The sequence below is a fragment of the Prunus avium genome, chromosome 7, assembly GCF_965620075.1.
Source record: "Prunus avium chromosome 7, drPruAviu1.hap1.1, whole genome shotgun sequence".
NCBI classification, from domain to species: domain Eukaryota; kingdom Viridiplantae; phylum Streptophyta; class Magnoliopsida; order Rosales; family Rosaceae; genus Prunus; species Prunus avium.
The window spans coordinates 188,440-212,622 of NC_142290.1; the positions used below are offsets into that span (position 1 = coordinate 188,440).

General features: G+C 36.4%; 4 protein-coding genes across 6 annotated transcripts; 2 read left to right on the forward strand and 2 right to left on the reverse strand.

Annotated features, from left to right (window-relative positions):
• Window positions 1-817: 817 nt before the first annotated feature.
• On the reverse strand, window positions 818-9,001 carry GLYR1 (glyoxylate reductase 1). Its single transcript, XM_021974423.2, has 8 exons — window positions 8,720-9,001; window positions 7,687-7,797; window positions 7,511-7,612; window positions 5,686-5,787; window positions 3,813-3,928; window positions 3,142-3,220; window positions 2,901-3,071; window positions 818-1,112 (listed from the first exon to the last, which is right to left on the reverse strand). The coding sequence occupies exons 1-8, from the start codon at window positions 8,822-8,824 to the stop codon at window positions 1,014-1,016; spliced, it is 885 nt and encodes a 294-aa protein (XP_021830115.1). The 5' UTR covers window positions 8,825-9,001; the 3' UTR covers window positions 818-1,013.
• A 1,074-nt stretch (window positions 9,002-10,075) lies between these two features.
• LOC110770318 (uncharacterized) lies at window positions 10,076-12,942 on the reverse strand. The gene is made up of 7 exons (XM_021974434.2): window positions 12,783-12,942; window positions 12,556-12,626; window positions 11,510-11,613; window positions 11,099-11,205; window positions 10,676-10,725; window positions 10,482-10,564; window positions 10,076-10,406 (listed from the first exon to the last, which is right to left on the reverse strand). Exons 1-7 carry the CDS (start codon window positions 12,838-12,840, stop codon window positions 10,292-10,294), a joined length of 588 nt encoding a protein of 195 aa, XP_021830126.1. The 5' UTR covers window positions 12,841-12,942; the 3' UTR covers window positions 10,076-10,291.
• Window positions 12,943-13,268: 326 nt separating this feature from the next.
• On the forward strand, window positions 13,269-14,842 carry SYP111 (syntaxin of plants 111). The gene is made up of 2 exons (XM_021974433.2): window positions 13,269-13,466; window positions 13,618-14,842. Exon 2 carries the CDS (start codon window positions 13,681-13,683, stop codon window positions 14,629-14,631), a length of 951 nt encoding a protein of 316 aa, XP_021830125.1. The 5' UTR covers window positions 13,269-13,466; window positions 13,618-13,680; the 3' UTR covers window positions 14,632-14,842.
• Window positions 14,843-18,607: 3,765 nt separating this feature from the next.
• On the forward strand, window positions 18,608-24,049 carry SIP1A (small and basic intrinsic protein 1A). Of its 3 annotated transcripts, none has more exons than XM_021974431.2 (4): window positions 18,608-19,463; window positions 19,797-20,069; window positions 23,229-23,361; window positions 23,647-23,785. In XM_021974431.2, the coding sequence occupies exons 1-3, from the start codon at window positions 19,167-19,169 to the stop codon at window positions 23,331-23,333; spliced, it is 675 nt and encodes a 224-aa protein (XP_021830123.1). In that variant the 5' UTR covers window positions 18,608-19,166; the 3' UTR covers window positions 23,334-23,361; window positions 23,647-23,785. The 3 variants fall into 3 exon arrangements, with proteins under 3 accessions (XP_021830123.1, XP_021830122.1, XP_021830121.1); XM_021974430.2 differs by lacking the exon at window positions 23,229-23,361 and having other exon boundaries at window positions 18,622-18,941; window positions 19,080-19,463; window positions 23,647-24,049; XM_021974429.2 differs by lacking the exon at window positions 23,229-23,361 and having other exon boundaries at window positions 18,622-19,463; window positions 23,647-24,049.
• Window positions 24,050-24,183: the final 134 nt, after the last annotated feature.

Consider the following 24,183-nt stretch of genomic DNA (forward strand, 5'->3'; position numbering starts at 1 on the left):
CCTCCATTCTCCCACAGAGAAACAAGAAACACGCATTAACCCCGAAAGAGTTGAAACTGTTGTTACAATAATTAGACAAGCCAGACTAACCCAAAGTTGGCTTAACTTTCTTCAGCATGAGGTTTTTCCATAACATGTTTTCTGTTTGATGCCAAAGATTGGTGTGTTGAACCCTAATCTAACCAGCCTCAAAGATAGGCCAGTAGATTGTTTTGCATGGGAGCGTGTCACTATAAAGCATTGCAAAGAGTCCCAGAGACTGAGAAATTAAATAACATTTGTATTACATAACATGACATTTAAACCAAACCATTGTGCTACGTGTGGAAAACTGTCGCAAATTATTTTTTTTTCTATGCGTTGAGAACTTTAATATTTATCTAGTAAAAAAAAAAAAGGAGGATTGAAATTTGATTGTAAAGCAAAACAAGCAAGATGAACTGAAAACACGCATGAAATTTAATTTGATTCGATTCATAGGTAAAGGGATTAATTGTTTGCTTCAACTCAGTAAATAACATAAATATAATGTAATCTAGAGGCAGAAATACTATATTCAAGCCGAAAAAAGGTCTTCTCGCTCGGGTCTTCAAAGAACAACTGGGATGGTATGTCAATTGGAAATCATACTAGCAAGATGGCAGAGCAATCTGAAAAGTTAGCAATCTGAAAAGCTGTGATGAAAAGGAGTTGTCAACTTGAGATCTCTAAACCATAAGTTGAAATCTGTTTTGGATCAGTTCTAGGATCAATGGCGTGATATTTATTGAGATAATTGTGTAGAGGGAAATAGTTGCTGGCTTAAACATCATATCCCTTTTTTTCTTGAAATATTTTAAGAAATATTTTATTGCTTAGAGTTTTGAGCTTTGAAGTAACTAAGTTATTTTACAAGGAGAGAAACGTGCCCATAAAACTTGTCTATTGTTAAATCCTGCAGCGTTGAGAGCAAAGTTTTAGGGTGAGCATAGAATCACCCTTTCAGTAATGATACAAAGCTTTGCTTCAAGCAGTTAGCTTTTTTGAGAGGGTTGTTCAAGAGCCTTCACGGTCTCATACACAGCTGAAAAGTCAAGGTCCCCAAGCCCCATGCTTCTTGCCTTCTTGAAAGCCTAAGATACATGTAAATAACAAATATTTTAGTTCTGATATCAATCTTTTTCCACTAGAAATAGTTTCCAAAACTCATTTCTTTCCAACAAATAAAAATACTGTACTATGACTTCAAATCTCATTGCTTCAAGATAAACTGCAAGTAGTTCAAAGTATAAACACATGAGATTTCAATTTAAACGACGGATACCAACACTATCAAGTATTGACAAACACTTAAAAAAAAAAAAAACCAATTGGCAGTATGTTGAATTTAAAGGGTTTTCGAGATAAGTTGCTCACCTTTGAGAATTTACAATATATGATAAGTTATCATGAAAGTTATGGAGTCTTTGTTAATGGTTCTTGCATAAAAGTTATCATTAATGGAAGAAAATTGTTCAGCAAGAGGTCAAAGATTAAGTAGACAGAAATCTGGAATATGTTGTCCAATTTGAGTATCACATGTGGATATTGTTCAGCACTTCGAATAAACTCCTGTGAAAATCACATGTTTCTTTAGGCACTTACAAGAAATGGATTTATTATGGATTTTCAAAATTAGGTTGGCGTCACTGATATTTTCTGACAAACTAACTAAGAAGGATTGTCAAAGACTAGATGCTTGTTTTCAGAGAGAGTGATAATAAGGAACAAGTTGTCGAATCAATGTCTAAGCTCACTTAGTTATATTGTGATAGTAAGGGAGCCATCTTCTTTTGCAAGAAAAATACAAGATCAACTGGAGTTAAGCATGATGATGTCAAGTACCTGCTAGTGAAAGAGAAAGTAGAGGGACAAACTTGTGTAGATTACATCAACACAGGTGATATGATCCACTGATCCGCGTTTGTATTATATTATTTTTCTAGATCACTTTTCTTTTCAGTTATGAATACATGGATATGATAGGATTCTTATCCATGATAGGATTCTTATGTTTGTTTTAAAGTTTTACAATGGATAAAGTTAAGGTACAGTTCTATTTACACTTTTTTGCTACATTGTTAAGGTTGTCTTTATTGACTTTAAGGATTTCTCATAAAGCATTAAGGATAGATCATATTGTGATCATAAACTGGACTATATACTAAGTGTATTAACCTTCACATCAAGATCACGTATCATATAACTCAGACCATAACTTGATGGTACTTTGTGGATATTTGACTATAGAGTAGTATTGTCTACTTGATAAGAGATTACTACTATCTATAATCCTATGAGTTGACAATATTTGACACAAGTTTGAGATAAATATTGTTATCAAACTACTTCCAAAGTTGTGTGAATAAGGATATATTGATTCTTGATCTTAAAGATGGTTCTTGTATAGATGTGGCACCCAAGTGGGAGCATGTAGCACTTAATTTGAGCTTGCATCTATCTATCTAGGAATCTTAATTGCTTAAGGATAAAAGAAAATGAAAATTTATTTGGTGATCCAGTTACTTAAGGTGAAGTAAAGTCCTAAAACGATAGGGACATCCATCCTACTAGGTTGTGGATGATGGATGGTGATAAGGATAAGTGTTAAGGTTTTCTTTATGGCAAGAAAACCTAATACTCACACCTATAAATATAAGATTTAGATCCCCCCCCTCTTATACACTACACAAGCACAAAATACCTACCCCATATAAGTGTGCATGAGGAGTGTAGAGAGAGAGGAAGATCTTTGGCCCTTGCCGTGAATCTCCAATGGCTTCTATGGCTTCTCGAGGTTAATACCTTTTGTATGTGTATAACAGAAATCTTACAAGACTGACTTTGTAGACAGTTATCAAAGAAGGAATGAAGAGCATAACCTCGTTAGCCGCAGCAGCTACTGGCATTGATGTAGCAGTTTCATCCCCAAGGGCAAGAGCCAATCTCATGTCTTTCTGCTGATGTTTTAAAGGAAATGCAGGAGAGTGACTGCCCTGAATCATAGTGGGTCCTTTCATTCTAAACATTGGATTTGCAATTCCACCCAGATCCTGCCAGTATAAATTCATAAATGGTAAGAGAATCCATTACCAGTAAAAGAAAGTCTACGTTGTTACTCACCAATACATCAAGAAGAACACTAGGATCCAGTCCACTTCTTCCAGCAAGAACAAGTCCCTCAGAGAATGCATTGATCATGCTGCAAGGGAGAGAACAGCACAATATGAAATCATGATTGCTTTGGTTGTATGAACATACATACATACAATATGAGAAGGAACAAGTTCATTATTATGTGATGTCAACTTGCATTAGATTTTTTCTAATCTTTAATTACTATTCTTTTATTAGGCAGTAAGATGCTCCATCTATGTAAAAGCACATATAAATACTCAAGCCAGATATGTAAATACTGAAATATTCAAATAGGAGAAAAAACTTTTGAAACTAAATATCTTTACATTGTCAAAATAAGAGATGCTCCATTGCAAGAAAAGGATTCATGTTAACTGAAATTTGTCAAAGCACTCGGTAGATTACCACAGAATGAATAACATCACATAATATATCAACCTTATTCCATGAGCATGAAAACATTTTTAAACAAGTTGATGCATTCTTAAAAGGAATAGGCCAGGATATAGTATGAGACAGTATTAGATCTGACATTGTGAATACTGCTTCTGAACTTCCAACACAATATTAGTGTATCATATTTTCCTACTAGAAAAGACAGCTGCAAAAACGAGTCTCCATTGTAATATGGATATTTGTGAGGAAGCAACCATTACCTTCCCATTATCATATTGACAACAAGTTTCATTTTTGCTCCATTTCCAACCTGCCCCAGATAGAAAGACTTCTTTCCCATGACATTAAAAGCAGGAATCACTTCCTCGTACAATGCCTACATTTATAAACAGTTGAACTGTTGCAGCAATGTTACAAATAAACACATTTGTAACCTATGGACAGGAATAAGCATGTGAAGGAATCCTACTCCTTACTTAACCATAGGTATTGCAATCTTGACTCTGAACCGAAGAGTATAATATAGTTATTTGTATTTTGTCGCCCATCCCTTACTAAAAACTCTGCAACTCTCTAGCCCTGGGAAAAGAAGAACTTTATAATACCCTAGAGGAGATTTTTTTTTTTTTGGTTCCCTTCACTATATATTGTTCTGCTTGAATTTCGCTTTCTTTAAACTGCAAGATATGTACAACTTTGAGGTGTTCAGGAATAAAAATAAAAACAATACTTCTTTTACTCTTTTTGTTTGGGGGGTGGGGTTATGCAGGGATCTAGTGGTGTTTGCGAATATATATATATGTAAAGCCCATGTGGTACAAGCTCTAACTTTCACAGTCAAGGACTCTTAACTAAGATTTAACTTTGCCTAGCATGGATTAGAATTCGAAAAAGCCAGCTTTACTCTTTTAGTGGCAATACGAGATCCAAAATCTGAAGATAACCATACAGAGGTACGGCGTAGTTACTCATATCTATTGCACATATCACAAACTTCAGTGGAATTAAAGAAAGAAACTCATGTCATGACTGCTCCAAAAAAGCACTCATAACATGTTGATGCAGTAGCTAAAGCTCTGTTATTACTTTTTCATTCTATTCAACTTGGTTATATAACATGTTGATGCCGTAAGTGGAATCCTATTCAGATTTCTTTTTATTATCCAAAGACTTAAAAATGCAACAAAAACTCAGTAATCAAATATCTCTTTTTTTTTTCTCGACTACGAAGTATACTTATAAAATTGTGAATTTATTCATCCCAATAGAACTGAAGTAATCAAACTAGATTTGAATCTGATTCCTGGAAGTTAGTAAACATGTTAATGAAAAATCAATCGTATCCTCGTTCCATTTCAGACAATGAGTAAACACTTTAATAGGAAATGCCTCATTTCTATTCCTTCCTATCCAGATTCTTTTTATTTAATTTTATTATTCCTATTCTGATACCAAGTACGTAAACAAGCCCCAAAACCTGATTATTCCATAACCAAAATCTAAATACTTTGTAAACAATAAAGTATACATAAAGGAACCTTGGATTTATTCAACCTAATAGAACTATGATTCCTCTTCCTTCAAATATTATGATTGCTTTTTAGGTGAATGCCGAATAAACAGATATATTTAGACTCAAGAAAACTACCATTGTAAAAAGCTCCTGGAGAACCCTTTTTTTATAATTAAAGCTCCTAGAAAACCCTCGATCAAAATAACTTTGAAAACAATAAGATCATATTGATCACTAATGTAACCCTCAAATTGATAACTAATGTAACCCCATATTTCTAAGCGACTTAACTTCAAGTTATACAAGACTCTTACTGAATTCAACACATTGGTTAACAGATATAAACCTGATTATCCCAACGCAAATTTACCCAACCCATGTGCACGCTTGTATTCAATGGTGAACCTTCCAAAGCATGTGCAAGAAGGTGAAATGTAAAAAAATTTCATCTATGTTTCATAACTGAAGGTAAAATGACACTAAATACATAAGTACCCCAAGAACATTCACAAGTATGTCTATAACAATGTTACTCCCTATAAGATCTCAAAATATATCTGGCAGGTAGCAAGGACTGTGTATATAGCGACAAACTGCAAAACAACCGTTACTCTATTTACCTTCTCCCCAGCTGCAAGGATAACCAATTGACCATCTTCGGCGGGCTTTTTGCTACCTGAAACAGGAGCTTCAAGGAAGTAACCACCCTTTGCTGTAATTGCCTGTAGATATTTTATGCGAACCTTAATAATATGTAGAAAGATACTTCTCCGATTATATTTTTTTATTCATTTATTTGATGAATCAAAATAGTAGATACCAAGGAAATTACATTATAAAAATTACAGTCATTTTCCAAAAAATTGAAAAATCCAGAAACCATCCTGAAGCTTTAACAGGTAAGGAAATATATGGATGAGTAAAAACTCAACAGTTTGTAGTATCGTCAGTGCAAAGTAGCATCTCCAAATCAATGCATAATTGGTGATGCACATCTCGGGACCAATCTTAGGGACTTAAACAGTCAGGCAAAGGCTGGTTGCATTGTGCAGGCCTTGACTAGGGATATGTCTAATCATGCAGAGCCTTTCTTTTGGACCTTGCATAAACAAATTTTCAGTCTATAGTTTCTCCTTTCTTTAATTCAGTCGGCTATAATCTGGTAAACTTAACTTGGCTATAGAACACCCTTGTGTTCTGGTTTTAAATATTTAACTATTTCCTTTCATACTGCAAGTTCATCCAACCAGGAAAAGGAACAGCTACCAACCTGTAAAAAGTCTTCTAAACAAACAGTTTCTCAAAGACAAATATAAAGAACTTTCTGCAGATTCCTAAATTTCAAGATTTTTGAAAGAGTATGAGTTGCCTTCATCTGATGTGTACTGAACCCAGAATTTTAACGTTTAGTTTCTTTTTCACTTTCAATTTATGCAAATAATATGCCATAAGAGTGCGGAAATACTATAACAGATGAAGGCTGCTTATTACAGAGCTTAGAACTCTAACTCTACTCTACTGCCTAGTCTAGCCTCAGAATCCTAAGTTCAGTAACATATATATAGTAAATAGATATTGATTGTAATTGAAGTTAATGCCCCCTCTCCAACATAAACAAGTAAATATTTAGCTCTACCATGTAACTTTCGAATATTAATATATGTTCTGTACTTTATTTAATATTCAGCTCCCCAACCTTACAATTCTAGGTTTGCCCCTATCAGTATGAAAATTGGTGGTGAAACTCATGGACATGCATCACCTACTATTTTAAATTTAAAACTCTACAGTGATGTGAGTTTCTTCTTCATCTCCTATTCTTTTTTATTTTCTTAGACGTTAATTCCTGCAAGGCAATAGTAAATAGGAAACAAAGCCAAACCAGTAATTCTTGGTTTTTCTCATCTTAGAACCATACTTTTTTTCAGCCCCAAGTCTTCACTGGTCACCACGATACAGATAAACTTCACCCTAGCAAATCCTTCACCTTACATCCAGATTTAGTCAAGAACCTACCCTACCTTCCTACATATCTACATCAACAATACATGAATAATACAAAACATAATGTGCTGAGTCAGAACAATCCTGCATCTATCAGAAAACCACAGATCAAAAATGTCTTTCATTTGCATTAAGTATTAACTATGTCCTTTTTCTCATTGAAAGTCTACCATGGAACACAAGCAGTTAACCGTTCACAGATTGTCAGCCATTTGAGACAATCTTCTGGGAATATTCATTCTTTAGCCTACTCATACAAGTTCATCCTCTAACTTAGATTTTTCAGATACGAAATTCTACCACAGACATATGCATAAAAACATCTTAGTTATGTTCTAAATTTCTAAAACAATGTGGGCTCCAGAAGAACACCCTAAACAACAGTAAAATATTTATTATTTAAGTTAAAACAATCGAGGAGCATGAGTAAGTAACTCAAACCTCATTAATCTTTGAAGAAGTATCAGCATCAACTGTAGACATGTCGACGTAACCTTTTCCGGCACAAATCTGCTCAAGAATGCCATCTTTGCCAAAAACCACCTAGGTATTTTGCATTTCGATAAGTAGAAGTCAAGTAAATGACATGTCAAAATACCAAAGTGAAAAATACCAACCAAAAGAGCAGCAGAAGGATCAGATAACATTGCAATTGTATACTTGCACTTCTTAACCACTGCTGCAGGGGTTTCTGCAACAGAAGCACCATGCTCCACGAGCTCGTCACACTGCAATTGAAGTTTTCAGGTCACAAAATACGGTAGAGGTTTAGCCTAAGCTCAAGCTCAATTACAGACCATGTGGAGATTTTCAGTGACGATAACAGGAACACACTGAGCTTTCCATGGAATAAAATTTGAATTAGGTTAACTAGCAGGTTGGTTCTTGAAACCCAAAAGCAATGTGGCAATGTGTTGCTTATTCAAATTTGAAAAGCTTCTAACTTTAATAACAATTTAAATTTCTCAAATAATAATGGATTGCTCCTTACATTACAGTTTTCAGTGCCCCACTCAAATCCATGTGTGCATTCTACAATGATTTAACTCACTGATTAGGTGCAAAAATAACGAGTGTATATGTAACCCACATAAAACATTAACACAACTGGTACCTTAATTTTATGCAGACCACGTTATCTACAACTTCTTTTAAAAGGTTGCAAGAAAATAAATGTAGGCAATAACTATTATTACGACCAACTTTTTCTGTAATGCTTGAAGTCCAGAGTTACTTACACCAAGCAGGAAAATTTTCAAATAAGCCACTCTGTTTAATATGATGAGACAAGTATAAATGTAAATTAACAGCCGAACAACTTTGCACGAAAAAACCGAGAAGAAATTACTTCCAGATAGATAGCTCGAAAAATACACAAGTACATACATACATTTAGATAAATGTTCTCTTGTCAGAATCCCAGATTAATATTTGTTTGAATGTATGCCCAGATTCTCAGTCCATCAACATATGTTAGCACTTGGCATTCTTACATGTATACATACATACATACATACATACATACATGATTTAGTAGACAAACTTGGCTCTTGAATTCATAGGGTACGTAACAACAGTAACCAGTGATGATTATAACATTAAGCAACATTCAAAAGAATAAGTATCTTCTTCAATAACAACAATAAGTACCTTAGAGAGGGTCCTGTTCCAAACGGTGACCTTGAAGCCATGGCGAAGCAGATTCATGGACATGGCTTTCCCCATTATTCCCAGCCCCAAAAACCCGACCTCCATCTCTCTCTCTCTCTCTGTTTCTCTCTCTGTCTGTCTCTATGTCTCTCTCTTTCTCGCCAACAAATAAGTACACACTCAATCTCAATATAAAAATAAGGAGTGTCAGCAATTATATCGAGATATTCACTGTATCATCATCAAGCAGACATTGGAGTGAAGCTCAATTTCAATTTTAAAACAAAAGAAATGGCAGATATAAAGGTTGAAATGAAAGCCAATGGTGGGGTGCTCTCCTGTCGTTTTTTGGACGGGTGGATGCGGTTCCACGTCAATCCCTGATTCTTCTGTTTGTCTCTTCACTTCCCCCACTAATCTTGGGGGGCAGCCAGTTGCAGCCGTCCACGTTGCTGCTGTTCTGCATCTTTCTTTCTTTTTTTATCTTTTTTGTTTTGTTTGAGTTCTGCATCTTTATTTATTTATTTATTTATTTATTTATTTATTTATTTATTTATTTATTTCAGTGTTTTAGTGTTGCAAGGCAACTTCATTGTTAATTAGTTCACTATTTTTTATTTTTTATACAAGCCGGTATTGGAAGACAGAGGAATCGAACCTAAGACTTAGAACATAAAGATAAAACTCTTAACTACTAGAGCAACAAGCCCCTTGCAATTAGCTCACTATTTAAATATGAAGTTTAAAGCAAGAAAACAAGATTATTACAAGGTCCAACTAATTATCAGGTTTTGAGCGACTGTAAAAAGTTAATAATACTTTAAATTACAGTGCCACGAAGGGAAAGATTTGAGTAACCAACCAACCTGTGCCTCCAAGGGAAATAGTGATGTGCCGCGAAGGGAAATATTTGAGTAACTAACTGACCTGTTGGAATTTGTCGTCGTGAAAGGAAGGTCAGAGTAGCTAACTGACCCGTCGGAATTTGTTGCTTGATGAGTGACCAATTAGTCTAGCTAGCCGACCGGTCAGAGAGAGAGGGGGAGATTTCTCAAGTGTTTTAGAACAAAAATGAATTTCGAGCAAGGATTGGTCAATTCCAAATTTAGTTGAAAGTCGAGCCACAATAAGCAAACAAGCAACCAGTTTGTAGAAAACACTGCTCATAAGTGCATTTTTAGAAGCGCTTATATTGGAAGAAAGTTTTTTAAAAAAACACCAAAAAAAAGTGATTCATAAAGAGCACTTAGAAAGAGCTTTTGTGACCCATAAGTACAAGTTTTTTCTGCCAAAAGTTATCAGAAGCTAATTTTATGGTCAAAAAGCGCTTACAGGCCCCGAGTACAAAAAACCGAATAAAAATAACAGACCCTGGATTATTGAGATCAAACTGTAAATATTATGTCACAGAGAGTTCATGAATAAGCTGCAAACCTATAATCCGTATTAGTAATAAATAAATAAATAATAGGACTCAAGTTGTGCTCATTGGTCCAATAAAATACAGGAGTTACAAAACTGGGATGTTAAACGTAACACTCAATCAACTCTTCCAGAAGCGTTGTAGCATCTCTAGTGTGGTTTAGGAACATAGCCATCAACAGCAAAGTTTCGGGTGGCAGCAGGAATAGCTAAACGAATTCCATCAAGTTCAGGTTTTGCAATCACTTGACAACCCAAGCGTGAACTACAATGTCACAAACATATATTTCAGTATGAACCAAATGCAAAAAAAATACCACACGAAAATTTGTTAACCTACGTTTCCGTAAGCCCAAAGGCCAAGTCCAACATATCATTTTCCTCATCAGTTGGGTCTTCTAATTTGTTGTAATGGTCCATATCCTGCAGGATGATTCTACAGTTAGCTCCATATCCTGCAGGATCATTCTTCAGTTCTATTAAAACCAAATTTAAGTTCAAAAAGCATATTTCTTTGTAACATAAACAACGTACCATCACAATCACATGACATGTTGAACAGGCAAGTGAACCTTCACACGCTCCTGATATGAGAGACACAACAGAGCATCAGATTCTGCAAATATGATTAAGAACTATTTGACATAGCAGTGACTATCTCTCTTGTGGTTCCAAACAACTAAGTCTGATCCATTTTAAGAAATAAGTATGCAACAATACAGGTGAGAGGGAGGGGAGATCACCCAATGTACAGTCCAAAGCAACCAATAAGTATTTGCCAATCTAATTGACAAAGGCCTATGCTATCAGTACTATCAGTAGAAAGATGCATGAAAATGATGAAACTTTAAACAAGTGACTCCAGTAAAACAAATGTCCAGGGGACAACAGCAATTGATGGAACAGACTTGGGTTTAAGATCAAAAAGACTACATTAAATAAGCACCAGAACCTTGCCTTCAAGATCTATATCATTTTCATGGGCAGCTTCTAGCATAGACATTCCAGTAGGAACCTTAATATGTATTTCCTCTCCATCCTTGTCAACAAATGTCACAGATATCCTGCAAATAAATCATCTGTGTGTGAAGAAACAACATAATAATCTTACATCAGATCTCAACTCAAAGGAAAATTAGGGCCATGAGGTGCTCCTAATTGACATACAGAAAAACATTGCTAAAGCTAAACCAATTTGCAATTAATTTTGCACAAATAAATGCAGAAATATGTGTTTAATCCGTGCATGTGCATTTGACTGCTTTCTCTCCCTATTATTATACTCCCCTGAATCTATCTCCTCACATCATTACTGATCACAATTTTTAATGCATTAGAGTTAAACCATTTAAACCCAAAAGAACTTACTTTTCTTTCTGCTCAATCCCTTCATTTGAAGAATTGCCAGCACTAACAGTAGAAAAAAGATGATGCGTGTGAAATATGGCTCCCCGCAACAACTTACTTTCAGACTGTTGATCAAATTGTTCATAAGACAAAGAAACCATAAATATAAGAACAAAAACATGAATGCACCTACGCAAGCTCATTCTACTAAAATACATAAATGTAAAAACTACTCGACACTTCACATTAATCATCCTTCAATCCACGTTTCACAATTCAAATATGATTTCAGTTCCCAACTTCTTCAGAAAATACCTAAAATAATACGAAGAACTTGAAAATGTCATATATGCCTTCATTTAGAATTTAAAATGGTCTTGGCAATTCTCAAATTGCTTGCCAAAATTACATCATTAAACCAACTTTGTTTTATTAAATTTATTTCCATTGTTCTTAAATGTTGACCTAAGTTTAGCAACATAATGAAACATGACTAATTCACTCATAATGATAAAGATCACCTTTTTACAAATAAAACTTAACTTGGAATGAATACAGTCCATTTAACTTCAAAATTTGCAAGGCACTCTACAGTGTCCTGCAAGAGTATCTCATTCTATACCATATACCATATAACAAAGAATCATGCACACTATGTGACATTAAGAGGAAAAGAATGACGAGAGATAGTAGTTAATATCACTTGGGCTTCCCAAATGTCAAATGTAATATAACAAGTAATGGTTTCTAATATGGCACCACCAAGAAATGAAAGAAGAAAGCATATATGGTTCAGGCTCTCCTTTCCTACCTTATAATTCTCAAAGGACTAAACTTTGCCGACAGCCACCCATTATTCGAAGACAGAAGTAATCACTAAAAAACAACAAGAAGATCCAGAATAATTCAATTTGTGGCATTTCATTAAATGGTTTTGTTTAAATGTTCTTGTTCTTCAACCCTTCATGATGTACTGATTGATAGACCTAAAACTTAAGCATCCAGGATGAATACAAGAAACAAAATGTTACACCAACTAGCAAATTCTATCAGAGGAGGAAACTGACCAGAGGTTGCAAGTATTGGTTGTAACAACTACTCGTATTGTATCCTGCTCTGCTTATGGATGTGGGTTTGCCTGCAGATTGCAAAAGATGGATGCAATTGGAACCAACCATATGAGAATGACAAGTAGAAGAAAAATACTTGAGAAAAAATGGGATTTCTTTTAACAATGTGAGCTTCCAACAGACAGACATTAGCTAAATAAACAATTGTAAATTTCAGTGCATACCTTCGGAGAGTTGTTTGAGTATCAAAACTCCGATTCTTGAAACTCTAGAAGCAAACATAATAATTGTCGAACCTCTCCTCTTACTAAACCCTAAACTCCAACAGAAAAACTGCAAACACAAAAACAGCTCTCCTCTTATAATTCTTTTCTTGTTTTTCTCAAATGACAAAGAAAATGAAAATGAAAAGAGAAGTGGTGGGCTCTAGAAACAAGCATAGCGATTGGGCAATTCTCCAAAGGTAAAAATGGATGGGCCTCAGAAGATTTTATGGGCCAAGAAAGACGTTGGAAGAGAATGGGCCTCAAAAGTGAAAGTGAAGTTCCTACTTGGTTTATGGTTAAGCAGAGCCCAAACCTCCTCTCTCCTCTCCTCAGCTGACGGATTATATTTGAATTATAGCCGTTGGGATCTCAACGGCTACTTTTCTCTTTTCTTAAATTTTTTGTTGCCAATCAACGGCTACTTTTCTAATACAGAGTTCTTTAAAACTTGAATATAGCCGTTTAGAAATTTCATTGTGATAAAGCTGGTCATCCGCTTAGCTCTTTGTTGCATTTCATTTGAAAGTGAAGAAAGAACCTGAGATATCTTGCCGCTGATTGATTTCTTGCCTAATTCTCGCTCATTCCCAAAAATAAGCAACCGAAGTGCTTGCAGCTCCTCCCACTCTGTATTTGGCAAAGGTAGGCAAAAATTCTCTTCAAACTAATCCATTTCGACAATTTCCTTTATATAGTAGTAGCTAGTTAAATGAATTAAAAAGGCAATTTTTGAATCTGGGTATAAATTATAATCTAGTTTTGTTTAATTTGTACAAATCGATTAAAAATGCAGGATCTTTGGCTGCCAACAAACTTAAAAGGAAAGGAAAGGGAAGGAAAAGAAAAGGCAAGAAAGATGAACGACCTGATGACAAAATCCTTCACCAACTATGTGGATCTAAAGAAAGAGGCTATGAAAGATTTGGACCTTGAAGCTGGGCATAATAATGTGGAGATGTCATCTTCCACGACCCATATGCACACCGACCTTGGTCTGTTCTTGGAAGAGGCCGAAAAGGTGAAGCAGGAGATGGGTTCTGTCCGGGACATTCTGGGGCGTCTACAGCAAACCAACGAGGAGAGCAAGTCCCTCCATAAGTCTGAAGCTTTGCAGTCCTTGCGCAGCAGAATTAATGCGGACATTATGACGGTGCTGAAGAAAACCAGGACTATCAGATCTCAGCTGGAGGACATGGACCGCGCCAACGCAGCCAACAGGAGGCTCTCCGCCTACAAAGAAGGCACCCCGATTTACAGGACCAGAATTGCCGTCACCAACGGACTGCGAAAGAAGCTCAAGGAGCTTATGATGGATTTCCAGGGCCTGAGACAGAGGATGATGACCGAGTACAAGGAGACTGTGGGGAGACGCTACTTCACGGTGACTGGAGAGCACCCGGATGAGGAGGTTATCGAAAAGATCATCTCGAATGGGGATGGAAACGGCGGCGAGGAGTTTCTTGGGAAGGCCATACAAGAGCATGGGAGGGGAAAGGTGCTGGAAACTGTGGTGGAGATACAGGACAGGCACGACGCGGCGAAGGAGATTGAGAAGAGCCTGCTGGAGCTGCATCAGATATTCTTAGACATGGCTGTGATGGTGGAGGCTCAGGGAGAGCAGATGGATGATATTGAACACCATGTCATGAACGCTTCCCACTATGTGAAGGATGGAACAAAACATCTGACGACTGCCAAGGGATACCAGAGGAGCAGCAGGAAGTGGATGTGTATTGGAGTCATAATCCTGCTCCTGCTCATTCTTGTCATTGTCATCCCCATTGCCACTAGCTTCGCTAATTCTTGAATTCAATTGGCAGTACTTTGAGTTTGCTTCAATTGCTTGTGTTGAGGCCTTGGGGGGTATGTTAATGCTGTTTAGTTTCGTCTGTGGACTTGTTCTTTCTTTTTCTTTTTCTTTTTCTTTTTTGTTGGGTCAAATTTCTTCTGTGAAGTTGGATATGTTTGTTTTGGTTCATTCTTTTATTCATGGAAATATGATTAAAACATTACTACTATTGGTATTTTTTAGTATCACTTAACTGGGCATATCTCATACAATATAAATAATTCCACCTAAACCCTAATATTAGCTAACATTTCCCAACCAGAAACTGACTTAGCTAGCTCAGATTAAATGCCCAACTCAGCAACATTCCCCCCTCCCAATAGATAGACTCTCCTCAAGGATCAAAATTAGCATAGGCCAATTTCCTAATTATTTGGGCAAATTCTATAAGCAACGAAGGCCCAATAAACAAAACCCATTCAAATGGTCAAACGTTGACCAAACTAATCAACCATGTCTAAGGCCCAGGCCCATTGAACAAAAGTCAACTCTAAATGATAAACATTGACCAACGCATGGTCAATCAAGCAGACCAGGACCCGTCGGACAGACAGAATGTAAGAAATCAATTAATGTAATTATAGCCAAGATGAATGGTTTTAAATACAAATTATTGTTAATTCAGAATACCCAGTTCATTCTTATACCGCAAATAATTAATTAACATACTTTGAGTAATATTTCAAACCATGATGTTGCCACACGTAACGCGCTTTGATTTGTTTTCACGATACAATACGTTTGGATTAAGAATGTCTAAAGGCCCAACAAAAGGACTCTCTCAGTAAAATGGTTTTTTGGGCCGTTCAGAATTAGAAAACTAAATGTCCAAAGATTGGGGCCCAATGTCAATCTTCTCCAAAAACTTTGACTTTCCTATAAAACAGTTGTTAAGCAGCTTTTACCCAATTAATAGTGTGGTGTGAGTACCCAAATTTGAACTCAAAGTTGATTTCGACGGCTAAAGAAGACTTAGGTGGCAAAGAAAGGTTGAGCAATCGCATTAAATGTGATTTAAACTGTGAGACTCATCATCATCATCAAACTTGGTAAAACACAGATAAACACGTGGATCAAAGTAAAATCAAAGTCCACCATTTCACCTACAGAGAAAGAATGGGCACAAGGCTAAGACATCTCTTTACCAAACGTGCAATTTCAGGATTCAAGGAGTCTATAAATGGAAGCAGAACTTACGATCCAAAGGACAGCCAATTCCAAGAACAAAGAACCAATTTGAACAACATTCAAATGCCCTCGACTCAAACACCTTGTCAAAGTATCTCACGGCAGACCAAAGCCAGGACTTGAATCAAATCCTCTCATATTCTTTGAGTTCCCAATTGATAACTCCTAATTGGAACTTCTCCCAAACACATAACATGTTTAATTCCCAATGGACAACTCCTTGGAATTACATTGCTATTGTTTGTAACTTTAATGCTTTTCCAACTTTATTGCTTGGTATGATTTTATAAGTTGGTCACCAATTCCAGCGTCTTTAAAATCAACTTTGTATATGTCACATCTTATGTATACTGCATATATTGTTGACAAAATCTTATTGGACATATTGTACTATCTCAAGTAGATTATAGTTGTGTCCGAGAAGAGTTATTTCTGTCCGATATGGTTCCCCTAGGCCTTGTTAGGCCTTTTATTGTTTTCATTTGAGTTTATTTAGGTATACTTGGACTTGTATTTGCTTTCTTGTAACTGCACTGTATTCATCGAACACTTTTTACCTTTAAACTTGTATTGTACTTTCTGTCCGATATTTAGTTAAAATCTTCATTCCTTTCGAGTTTTATTTCATAGCAAGTGAAATATTGAAGTCCTCTTAGTTGAGGCTTAGAAAAGAACCTATTGAAGCTAGATTCCCCACTTGGAGCACAGTGGTTTTGGTTAGAGGTTAAGATCAAACAAGGGCAATACATTCATTACACAATTTCACCTCTTTTTACTAGGAGAGTAAAACACTAATAGTGGCACACCTAACGCACTTGAGAAAAACCAATATTTGAGCCCATTCTAGGGTCCAATCTTTCATTTCTTGATCAACAAGTAAACCATAGCAGCCAAAATATAGCATGTTAGAAACCTAAGGCATCACAATGTTCACCAAAAGCCCACAAATACTTTTGGCACGTACAAAGTTATAGTATTCTTCCCAAGTAGCTTATTCTTTGGAATGGTGATGCCTAAGCCCTATTTGTGATAACAAGCAATGACAAAGAAGGAACAATAGTTGGGCCAACCAATATGCCACATATCAGTGTTCATTAAACTTAGTTAGGTTGCAGTATATGGAATGGATGTGAAGCTAAGGATTTGTGCTGATATGACACCAATCTCAAAGCACGACGGGCCTGACTTTTGAATGACCTAGGTGTAAACTTTACTAGGTTTATATATTCACAACACATACCTTAATTCGACATTGTGAGAATTACTGCAGCAGGAACTTTGATTACTTGCTTGGGAAGAAACTGGAATTCTGCAGGAGCTGTGTTCTTGACTGGTTCGGGCAGATTTGTATTAGGGCAGTATCTCTATGCTATACGGCTCTCGAGTCTCTTCTTGATGGGGTAGAATAATATGAGAACGTTATTATGCCGTTAGCATAGGGACCTCCCTTTTATAGGTGTAGTTTAAGTATCCTCCTCATCATGGATTACTTAAACTCCTTTAACCAATAGGAGTAGGTATCTCAATCCATTTAGAATTAGGAAACCTTAAGCACTTGTATTTATCTTAAATCAGTCATATATATCAAGTCTTAAATTTAATCGATCCATGTAATCCTAATTGACATTGAACTAGTTATCCTTAAATGATTAGAAGACCACCTTAGGGTTTTGAATGCAAATCTTACACTAGGGCCATAAATTAAAATGAGACCCTTTGTATGTAATCACAGTTTAACATGGAAATGTTTTTTTTTTTTTGCACATGTATATATATATTTTTAAACATAGCAATTTCATTCAACTACATAAAATCATAAAATATATGTATAAAAAAAAACATCATATTGTTGACAACAAAAAAACCATCAAACTATAGAAACTATAAATTTTTCTTGAAGGAAGTGTTGGATTAATTGCATTTGCTACTCCAAAGAAAATTAATCATTTTCAATGATAGTAATGTCACACGGCCAAGTGCCGCCACACACGGCTCCAGCCACCTAACTCTCCCCGTAAGAGAAAACTCCATACCCCTTTTAATTATTGTTTCTCAAATATTCAATTGAACTAACTTAGACATCGGAGGGCCTTTGGCCAACACCTCTCGGGTGTGGTCTTTTACTCCTATTTGTTTTGCAGGAACCGAGGAAGAGAGATAAGGAAGCTCAAAAGGTGAATGATCTACATGCAAATATTCTTCCGTGAGAAATTTGCACAAACATAGGCTATGGAGTGACTAGGTGATGCTCTCTACGTCATGTCCTAAAGGAAGATTAATGACATTTGTTTTTCCTTTTTGTTAGCGTTGTTTTAGTTCTTTGGTTTTGATCTTGTTTGTTCAAAAAGTTCAAAAACTCTATTCAGCTGTATATGTTATTTTTCTCTCATAATTTTAGAGACTTTGTTGAGTTTGTTGAGTTTTTCTCTACATATCTTTTCAGCTCTTTGGCTAGGGAAGATTTACCCATGTTCGCTGCTAATAAGATGACTTGCTTTACAATATTTGTCTTTTGTACTCTCTCTTGTTTTTTTTTTCCATTGATCTAATAAATTTCTGTCACCATTTATAAATAAAAAAAAAGTAGCAGCCAAAAAAATAAATTGGGCCTACATCTGCCACATCATCATGTATCGGCATGAGTAACAGATGACTTTATTTGAGTAAAGGGGTTTTTAGCAGAGGTTTTCAGAAGTTGGTCTAGTAATATAAGAAGACTCAAAACTTGGTCCCCTGTTTGTAAGTGGGGGTTGTCCTCCTTGCTCATAAAAAAGAAGAAGAGCTTTTCACGAATAAAAAGGTCCAGGAAAGCGAAGGAAGAAAGTAATACATGGGCCCAACCCAACTGCCCCAATCCTAGTAGTAGTGAAGTGAGAAGGCTCATCTCCAACAATTGCGTATGAGAGAGAGAGAGAGTGTGTGTGGTGAATGGAAACGTCTTCTTCCGCCTGCTAACTCTATAACCGCCTACTAGTCTCATCACATCAGTCTAGGATCTCCATCATCTCCTTCATCTCCTCTCCTCCAACCAATTTGTTTAATTTCAGTTACAATTACATTACATACCAGTCAGTCAGTCAGTTTAGTTTCTCACTCAATTATTTTGTCAATTTTCTTTTTGTATATTATTTTATTATTATAAACTCCAACAAGGCTGTATATCCTTGAATCTTGAATGAATGTTGATGGTGTCTTCCCTTCTGCCTTTGACCAAATAGATAGACAAAGCAAAGACATCTGCTCTGCTCGTATTTTTACTTGGAAAGACAACAACGAAGAAGAAAAGAGATCAGATATCAGAAGAGATGGGTGCGACTAAGGCAGCTGTTGGAGACACTGTGCTCACCTTCTTGTGGATTTCCTGCGCATCGACGCTTGGACTAGCCACCAGCTTCATCGCAAATGCCGTTGGGGTTCAGGACCTTTCATGGCCGCCTCTCTTCATCACCACCGCCCTTGTCTTCGTCCTTGTATTTGTCTTCACCTTCCTCGGAGACGCCTTGGGTGGGGCCAGCTTCAACCCCACTGGCACTGCCTCCTTTTACGCCGCCGGCCTTGGCGCCGACACCCTCTTCTCCATGGCCCTCCGCTTCCCTGCTCAGGTCACCTCACCCTAAACCATAAGCCTTCCTTACTAATTAATCACTCTCTCTCTCTCTCTCTACTCAGTTTTGTTCAATTCTTATTGCCCATATCAAAACTATGCAATGCATCATTTAAGAATTTATCATCTGCTGCTGACTGCTCTGCTGTTGCAATTTAACTAACAGAATCTGCTCTGCTCATTGTTGCAAAAAAGAAACTTACTTTATGCCTTGCTCTCAACCTATGGATGTATAGAAAAGAACCCAAAATGATTCTAGGCTGCTTAATATAAAAAATCCTAATTAACGATCAAAATTTCATATAAAATACATCTCTCTTTTCTTCCATAGGCTTTGGGTGCTGTGGGTGGAGTACTAGCCATTAACGAGGTCATGCCACAGCAGTACAAGCACATGCTTGGAGGGCCTTCATTAAAAGTTGACGTGCATACTGGAGCTATCGCTGAGGGGGTATTGACTTTCGTAATCTCCTTTCTTGTCCTTGTAATCATACTCAAGGGTCCTCGTAGCCCAGTTTTGAAGATGTTGCTACTTTCTGTGGTCACTGTCACATTGGTTGTTGCCGGTTCTGTCTATACCGGCCCTTCCATGAATCCAGCCAATGTAAGTAAACCATGCTCTTTTTTTTTTTTTTTCATTAATCATAGTTATAATGTCATTCTTTCTCTTTTGCATATACCATATCGATTCCTTGCAGTAGTAGGAAACATATTAAATTTAATACAGCATCACTATAAAAATCCTACAATAATGGTTATACTTTTCCTGTGCTAGTGTGCTGCTTTTTGATAACTCGTCCTTAAGATGTATGTTTTACTATTGGAACTCATGTTTAAGAAATTCATTGTTTCCCCTTGATCCATTACGAGGATGGGATATTTTCTATTGTAGTAAATGAGATACGCTATATCAGATTGGTGGTGCTTATCATAATACTAAGTGTGTTTGGTTACTATCATTGAACCCCTTGTGATATCTTTCTTTATTCTTTGACATTGCTATTATGCTCTTCGGCTTTTGTTTGTACGGTAGTTGTCAATATATGATTTATGGGACACATGGACAAAATGGAAATGGCATCTTCCTGTCTGTAAAGCAGAGTAATAAACACAATTATGCTAAAAAATATAAAAGCTACAGGAGAGGAGAAAAACAAGAAACGTTTATCCTCTTTGGCTTCTATTTCAATGTACTTTCTACCTTCCTTATAAATGCCTTGTCTCCTTGCACTATCACCTTTATTTTGCCCACATTTTTGGTGTTCACCCTCTCGAAAAAAACCTCTCCAGCCACTACTCTTTGTATGCTTCGTGTGTGTGTGTGCAGTGGCGAAGCCACTCCTAGGCCATGAGTGACCCTGGCTCCCCAAGATTATTTATGTGTCCTCTATTGTATTATATATAATATATAGAATTAGTAATAGACAACTTATAATTTAAGTTAATGGCCCCTCTCAAACAAAGCAGACATGTTTAAGTTAGAAATATTTAGCTCTCACATGTATCTTGAATACTTTGGTGTTTGATATACTTGTATTTTCTATTTTGGCCCCCCCAACTTTACAATTCTAGCTCCACCCCTGTGTGTGTTTGTGTGTGTGTGTGTGTGTGTGTGTGTGTGAGAGAGAGAGAGAGAGAGAGAGAGAGAGAGAGAGAGTGAGAGAGAGTTGTGCATAAATATTTGAACATGTTTATTTTCATCTGATTCATTGAGTATGAATATGCGACATTATAAAAGATTAAAAAAATTTACGGCCATCTTAGATTAGAAGTTAGACAAACGGAAAGAGAGACGGAGGAAGAGAGTTGCGCACAGATGTTAGGAACTTTGTTTATTTTCATCTGATTCATTAAGTATGAATTCCGTTTCTAGTTCTATTTCTGTTATTTTACTGTGGCCATCTTCTGTTCATAAGTTCGACATAAATAACCCTTCAATTTGTTCGTGACAGCAGTCCTTTCGTAGCTTTAGTTTCAAAATTCTTTTGGTTGTAATATATCACTGGAAAAGTAATACAACAATAGAATGTAAGGACTGCTGTATTCACCACATTAGTGGTATTTCCTTACTGGTTATGATATTTTTTTGATAGGACCTTAACGATTAAAATATAAATGCCAATGTTTCCTTATTGTTTAAAAGGTTCCTCTCTACTTTCCCCCTATCTGGAACCATTTTCCCAGTTTGAAAAGTCAAGGCACAAAAGATTGTAGGGTTGGGCAGGTAGTCCAAGTTCGCGAAGCGGGTTTGGGGAATTTCTGAGTATAAAAGAAGTCAAGGCACAATGATTTCATTTTCTTGAAGTATCTCTCTGTATCGCTGTTATGTTTAGATTTTAAACAGTGAAAATTGTGGGTAATGAAGGAAATACAGGACTGAATAGGCTAGTGTGAATGCATTAATTACTGTTTCCTTGAAATGTATTTTGTTTTCTTCTTTAAATGAAAGATAATCTTCCTGGGAAGAAGAGAGTAAGATGTATTAATTGGTGAGTTTCTAACTTCAGTTGAAAAATACATCTCTTCTATTTAAAATCTAAGGAGAGCTTCCAGTTAGGTTTATTGTTTGAATTATTGTATGTCTGATGATGTTTTGCCTCTTCTTAATTTTGATCTTGTATTTCCTTTCTAGGCCGTTTGTAAATGCTTTGTTTATCTTTTGACAAGTCATTTGGTGAATGACAAATGCTTGACTTAAACTGACTAATAGTTGAAATGATAACAAACTCAAAATCTCAAATGCGTTGATGACTTCTTAATCCAGAGAAAGTTGTTGCCAATTTGTTTTGTTAATTGTAAGATCAAGTATATAATAAGCAAGATAAACATGTTCAATCTAAGATTTCAAGCCATTAATAGCCCATTTCCCTATACTTCTATTTGACAACATTGAAAGGTTACCGCGTTAGTTGAAGAGGAATTTAGGTTGTTTTTCATCTCATATTGAATTTAATGTTGGATAATTGGTCTCGCCAGTTTGGATTTACGGGAAGGGGAAATTTTAGAATTAGTGTTGTAGGAAAATTCAACAAGTATGGTGTCTAGGATGAGAAATATAGTGGGGTTTGGTCGTAAAGTTGATAGCAGAGGACTAGTCTTGTTTTTGTTCCATGAGATATAACTTTTTAACATTACACTTCTTCAGTTACTAATGGCCTTCCCGAAAAAGCAGAGTCTGAACTTTGGTGATGGCCTTAAGTAAGGAGGATGGGGGTTTAGGTGTGGCCAATTTGAGTGAGAGGAATAAAGCTTTACTTGCTAAGTGGTTATGGAGGTATCTGAGGGAAACAAGTTTGTTATGGCATAAGGTGATAAGAAGTAAATATGGGGAGGCTACTAATGGGTGGGATGCAAACCTTTTAGTGAGAGGCTCAAGTTGTAGCCCTTGGAAAGATATTTCCTTCAGGTTTCCTTCATTTCTGTTGTGAATTTGTAGTAAGCAACAGGGAGAGGGTGATGTTCTGGGGGGATTGTTGGTTGGAGGTTGGACTGTTGAAAGAACTGTATCCCAGATTATTCTGACTGTCCAAAAAACATCAAGAGAGTATTTCATGTTTTGCGGATCCTTCTTTGTACCATTATAGTTGGAACTTTGGTCTTAGGAGAAAAATCTGAACGAGGCGGAGATAGCTGAGATGGTCAGGTTACTAGATAAATTGGAAGGGGCTCGCTTGTTTCACTCAAGAACAATGCATGTACAATCTTCATCACTTCAAATAGTCTAGAACTTATATAGTTCTGATACATGTCGTGAATTTTATAGGCAAAGACTGATCGTTCATTGTTTTGGTTATTCCCTCGTGGGAAGAGATGGCAATTTTATGTGTTGAGTTGTGCACCTTGGACAGTTTCCTTTGGATTGTATTGAACTCAGACTTCACTTTACAACTGCTAAGGTACTACAACCACTATCCCTTTGTTCATTTCTTTTGCTTGAATAGTTTTCAGAATCTGAATCCTCTGTTGGATTGATTTATGAATGGAGAAGCAAATGGCTTGGCAACTGAATTATTTATGATATTTTTTCTTTTGTTTTTTGGTCAAGTTATTTCTCTCTTTTCTAAATCTGTTGCTGTTATTCTTTTGTATCATTTGATTTTAAATAAAATAATATTAGATCTTTTTTGTGCTGTTATCATATCTAGTGACCTTATAAAATGTATTATTTGTTGTGTTCGCAGGCATTTGGTTGGGCATATCTAAACAATTGGCACAACACATGGGAGCAGTTTTATGTTTATTGGATTTGCCCCTTCATAGGAGCAATATTGGCTGGTTGGATCTTCCGTGCTGTCTTTCCCCCCCTACCTGCCAAAGGCAAAAAGAAGAAGGCCAAGAAGGCCTGAAGAGAAGAGGCGAGGCGGGTAGCTTCTTTCTGGTCATTTTCATCCGAAGATAAGGAGGACCTTAGGGTTGGTAAACCTGTCTTCAAATTGTGGATCAAATAAAATGACTGTCTAGTCAAGTTGTGTTTTGGCGTTGGCATTCTTTATGCGCCTGCTGGCAATGAATTTCAGCATGTTCAACTAGAGAGCATTGATAATAGCTGGGTTAAATGGCAGGCTTTGCCATCCGTTCATTAGATATTTCTCCCTTCCAGCTCTGTTTTCTGCCATCCTTTTTTTTCTTCCAGATTTTCCGCCATCTTTTTGATTGATCTACTTTTCCAAGCGATGCCCGATATAGTACACGAGGCATTTGGAAACGCCCACCGTGAT

Excerpts from the sequence above, each read along its gene's own strand:
- GLYR1 (XM_021974423.2), bottom strand. The coding sequence starts at position 8,824 with ATGGAGGTCGGGTTTTTGGGGCTGGGAATAATGGGGAAAGCCATGTCC. Across the intron at positions 5,788-7,510 it reads CTTCTTCAAAGATTAATGAG|GCAATTACAGCAAAGGGTGG; the intron begins GTTTGAGTTACT and ends AAATATCTACAG. Across the intron at positions 1,113-2,900 it reads TAGCTGCTGCGGCTAACGAG|GCTTTCAAGAAGGCAAGAAG; the intron begins GTTATGCTCTTC and ends CATGTATCTTAG.
- LOC110770318 (XM_021974434.2), bottom strand. The coding sequence starts at position 12,840 with ATGTTTGCTTCTAGAGTTTCAAGAATCGGAGTTTTGATACTCAAACAA. Across the intron at positions 11,614-12,555 it reads ACCAATACTTGCAACCTCTG|TCTGAAAGTAAGTTGTTGCG; the intron begins GTCAGTTTCCTC and ends TTTGATCAACAG. Across the intron at positions 10,565-10,675 it reads CATGTCATGTGATTGTGATG|GATATGGACCATTACAACAA; the intron begins GTACGTTGTTTA and ends ATCATCCTGCAG.
- SYP111 (XM_021974433.2), top strand. The coding sequence starts at position 13,681 with ATGAACGACCTGATGACAAAATCCTTCACCAACTATGTGGATCTAAAG.
- SIP1A (XM_021974429.2), top strand. The coding sequence starts at position 19,167 with ATGGGTGCGACTAAGGCAGCTGTTGGAGACACTGTGCTCACCTTCTTG. Across the intron at positions 19,464-19,796 it reads CCCTCCGCTTCCCTGCTCAG|GCTTTGGGTGCTGTGGGTGG; the intron begins GTCACCTCACCC and ends TTTCTTCCATAG. Across the intron at positions 20,070-23,646 it reads CTTCCATGAATCCAGCCAAT|GCATTTGGTTGGGCATATCT; the intron begins GTAAGTAAACCA and ends TTGTGTTCGCAG.